The sequence below is a fragment of the Hippocampus comes genome, unplaced genomic scaffold, assembly GCF_001891065.2.
Source record: "Hippocampus comes isolate QL1 unplaced genomic scaffold, H_comes_QL1_v1.1 scaffold22, whole genome shotgun sequence".
In the NCBI taxonomy this organism is placed as follows: domain Eukaryota; kingdom Metazoa; phylum Chordata; class Actinopteri; order Syngnathiformes; family Syngnathidae; genus Hippocampus; species Hippocampus comes.
Window position 1 is genome coordinate 4,589,946 of NW_017806175.1, and position 4,591 is coordinate 4,594,536.

The 4,591-nt window shown below is 43.8% G+C and overlaps 1 protein-coding gene across 2 annotated transcripts in view; it reads left to right on the forward strand.

Annotated features, from left to right (window-relative positions):
• The window catches only part of fam20b (FAM20B glycosaminoglycan xylosylkinase), a 6,256-nt gene extending 3,853 nt beyond the window's left edge, over nucleotides 1-2,403 (forward strand). For both annotated transcript variants that reach the window (XM_019897311.1, XM_019897312.1), the window contains exons 6-8: nucleotides 792-983; nucleotides 1,845-1,904; nucleotides 1,989-2,403. In XM_019897311.1, the coding sequence (XP_019752870.1) occupies nucleotides 792-983; nucleotides 1,845-1,904; nucleotides 1,989-2,220 (484 nt within the window). In that variant the 3' untranslated portion in view covers nucleotides 2,221-2,403. The remainder of the gene's footprint in view (nucleotides 1-791; nucleotides 984-1,844; nucleotides 1,905-1,988) is intronic.
• Nucleotides 2,404-4,591: the final 2,188 nt, after the last annotated feature.

Below are 4,591 nucleotides of genomic sequence, written 5' to 3' on the forward strand. Positions count from 1 at the left end.
CCCCCCCCAAAAAAAGGACACCTTGTTGGAAGTTAAGAGAACCAATGGAACCATAAAGTAAATACATGTAATACTGAAGAGATATTTCAATATATTGCAATTCCTAATTTTAAAAAAATGTTAAATTTAATAAACTATTATAATACATTAAAAAAAAACCTAAAATAAATATTCTATGAAATATGTCAACATTACACTGCATTACAAAGAAAATGAAACTTATGTTAAAATTTATATTTCACCATAGTAATAAAATAAAAAAAATACCCAAAATAAAATGAACTAGCTTCTATTGTTTTTTTAAATTAAGGCAATTCATTACTTGTAATATTAAAATAGAAGTGTTGAATTGTAATGTTATTTTAATAGAAAAAAAACGGATTTAAGTACATTTCTATGGTCTGAAACTGAATTTGAATCATTTCTATTTGAATCCGAATTGCTAAACTTGAGCAATTGCACTGAAATACTGAATTTGAATGACATACACTGAATTGATTTCGTTTCATTTAAAATCATTGCATTGATAAAATGAGTTTCTTAGTCTGGAACTGATGTCCAATAAACAGAATTTAAAATGATGAAATGCAGAGAAACATTTCATATTGAAATAAAACAAATAATAAAATTATAATACTTGTTTTGAAAAAAAAAAAAAAACTGTCAAAGTATTTTCATCTTACGAAACATTTATTCCAGAAAAAGAGGAAGGCGGCTGGGATATGTTCTTGAACACTAATGTGCCCTAAAAAAAATTGTCATTGTATGATTTGTCGTCGGGTCTTTCATAGGTGGGAGTACGACGAGAGCTACTGCTCCGCGGTGAAGAAGATGGCGCCGTACGACGCGGGACCGCGTTTGCTGGACGTCATCGACACGGCCGTCTTCGATTATCTGATCGGGAACGCCGACCGCCATCACTATGAGAGTTTCCAGGATGACGGTGGCGCCAGCATGCTCATCCTGCTGGACAACGCAAAGAGGTTCGCGCTCGCTCCTCGACTCTTTGGACTGCGACCCTCCGTGGGAGGCTTACCAAGTTTACTCTGGATTCTTAGCGATACGCTTTCTATTCATCACCGTGGCACGCGACGCACTTTTGCAGCCTGTTAACTATCGTAGCTCACACGTACCGTTTTAAAATGCTTCCCTCGGCCCTCTAGATTCATATTCTTTGCGCGTGCCCTCGGTGAAATGGACACGAAACAAACTCTGAATGCGAAGAATGATAACGATAAAAGATATCGCGCAACAGCTCTGATCACAAGCTGCAATTGCAGACTGCTTAGTGCTAACAACTTGCGGTGACGCAGGTCACGCGCCACCATGGGTGAAAGATTTACCTGCTTTATTTTTAAAATGCTTTTTGTGAAAATGAGACTGCTAGGATCATTAGGGTGCAGTGTACATCAACACAAAAAATGTATTACTAACATGCACAAAGACATACAAATAGTTGTTTGGGTTTTTTTGTCCTCTACATCCCTCGCGATCGACTTGGGACCAGTCCGCGATCTACCCATCGATCGCGATCGACGTAATGGCCACCCCTGCTCTAAATAAATATATTATGCTGTGTCATTGACACGGGTAAAAGTGACGCTGTGGTTGTGAATGGCAATATGTGCCCTGCGATTGGCCGGCGACCAGTTCAGGATGTCGTCCGCCTTCCGCCCCAAGTCAGCTGGGATTGGCTCCAGCAACTTTCTGCGACCCTGTTCAGGATACGCGGTGTTGAAAATAGATGGATGGATGTCTTTGCTTCCAACGGGCAGCGGGAAAAAAATCGCAACAAGCACAAACCCATTAAATTGTGTCCTATCTTTCCTCATCTGTCTTTTCAGCTTTGGGAATGCCGCTCTGGACGAGCGTAGCATCCTCGCGCCGCTCAACCAGTGCTGCATGTGAGTACAGCCTTCAACTCTTGCTTTTCCTATCTTTCTCCCCACCCAAAAAAAAATGAAATACGCCACCACGGCTTTGGGCAGGATCCGGGTGTCCACCTGGAACCGGCTCAACCTTTTGCGGGGCGGCGCCCTGAGTGCAGCCATGCGGCAGGCGCTGGCGTTCGACCCCATCCGACCCGTCCTGGCAGAGCCGCACCTGGCCGCTCTGGACCGACGCCTGGCCGCCGTGATGGCCGCCGTCAAGCAGTGCACCGAGGCCCACGGCCCCGACAACACATTTGTGGAGGACCGCATTAACCTGCCACACCCCTGATTTGGTGGGAGGGGCAGGGTTTACAGGGCGGAACTCGCCTCTTTTGTTGCTTTTTTTTTTCCTCTTGGTGGACTTAATGGACTTCTTAAGGAGAAGGAGGAAATGTGCCGACCAGCCGCCATTATGATTGCTGTCAGAGCGGTGACAAAAAAAAAAAAAAAAAAAAGGACAAGTGTACATATTTAAATGAAGTACATTAGAACACACTTCATGTGTTAATAATAATAATATTGCTGAATTTTGTGTGTGTTGGTGTGTGTGTGAGTGAGAGGAAAGTCGCCATACTGTGCCGTTAAGCTACTGACATCACAGACTTGAACAGTGAAGGGGAGGGGGGGGGCTCATCTTCAAAATTAAACAAAACATTAATTTCACCTGTCTGTTGTTTTTTCCGGTGAACATTTTATTCCAGGTTGAGTTGAAGTCCGGCACTTGTGTTTTCATCACACCAAAGAACACTTCCCACCCACACTCGCTGTTTGGAGACTTGGTGTAGTCACATTTTAAGATGTTTTTCGGGAGATTGTTGTCACACTTAAGTCCTCGTCCTTGTATGTTGTTGTTCTTCTCTTTGCGGCTCTAAAACCAAAAGTAAATACTATTTGACTCAACCGTTAATCATGGAAAAATACATTCTCAACCAGTGACTTCCACTCTATTTGACACCAGCACCCAACTTAATGCCCATCTCTTAAAAAAGAAAATCACCAGCCGGAAATTGACAAATTGCAACACCCTTTCTTCTTCTTCTTTTTTTTTTTGATACTCCATTCCATGTTTGTTTTTGCAACATTAAGCTATTTTCCTTCCGCGCAGCCCAGGCAGTTTTAAGAACACCGGAGATGACACACAGACACAAGCAGCACTTTTGCATCCATTCAGACATCATCTGAAAAAAAAAAAAGTTTATTCCTCATTGGAATAAAGCTGTAACCAAAAGTGGGGAAATAAAAAGTGAAGCGCTGCGAAGACATGCACTTGACTGCACACTGTATCACTAGAAACACTTTCTTTTTTTCTCGAGGTTCAAAGTCTTGTGGTCGTTTCACATTGCGCTTCATGTTGACATTTATGCAGTGAAAGCTTCAGTTCTTTTTTTTTTTGGGGGGGGGTGAGGGGTTAGTTTTAAAAGCCAGCGACAGGTCCTTTCCCACATTCATTTCGAACACCTGTTTCGTTTGTACTCAGCAGGTGTTTTACTCAAACCACACAGGCACTCTACCGACCCCAGCGCAACCGCAACTCTGTCGTCATGCCGCTACATGTCCACACAATACAATACATGTACAGGCAGCATCCTTGTCCTCGCTGTGTATTGAGAATCGTTGTTCATGCCCGTCCCGTGGTGCATCTTTTTTAAGAGATCTTTTTAAAAATTGTTTTATAGGGGGTTTTAAAAAGCATATGGCGGCCCGGTGGTCCAGTGGTTAGCACGTCGACTTCACAGTGCAGAGGTACCGGGTTCAATTCCCACTCCGGCCTCCCTGTGTGGAGTTTGCATGTTCTCCCCACCGGGCCTGCGTGGGTTTTCTCCGGGTACTCCGGTTTCCTCTCACATTCCAAAAAACATGCATGGCAGGCTGATTGAACACTCTAAATTGTCCCGAGGTGTGAGTGTGAGAGTGGATGGTTGTTCGTCTCTGTGTGCCGTGTGATTGGCTGGCAACCGGTTCAGGGTGTCCCCCGCCTACTGCCCAAAGAGAGCTGGGATAGGCTCCAGCACGCCCCGCGACCCTCGTGAGGATAAAGCGGATCGGAAAATGCATGGATGGATGGAAGGATGGATAAAAAGCATACAGTGAAACCTCATTTATCAGAAGGGATATGTTCCAGACCAACCTTCAGTAGGTGAAAATCCACTTTTTCATCTGTATACACAGAAATTTTGTGTGTGTACATCCATACATACATGTGTGTTTAGCTCTCTCTACACGCACACACATTGTACCGTATATAGCCTATATCACGGGTGTCAAAGTCAAGGCCCAGGGGTCAGATCCGTCCCGCCACATCACTTTATGTGGCCCGCGGGAGCAAATCATGTGTGTCAACTTTCATGATCCTCGCTGAAATCTGTACCGAAATGTCAAATTGTCATGGGTAATAAATAAATTTGAGATTTTGCATCGGCCCTCCGAGAGAAGCCGTAACTCCAAAGTGGACCGGAACAAAAAAATGAGTTTGACACCCCTGGCTGATATGGTTCGGATAAAAGTCAAGGTCTGTCAGAGATATGACTCGAACAAATTGGAAAAACAGACTCAGGAAGAGATTGTCTGCTGCCGTCAGGGAGCTCAGTTATCGATGAAGCCACTCACTGATCGCTTCTCCAACTGAAACTCGACTTCTGCGCTCCATGCCAAACTTTTAT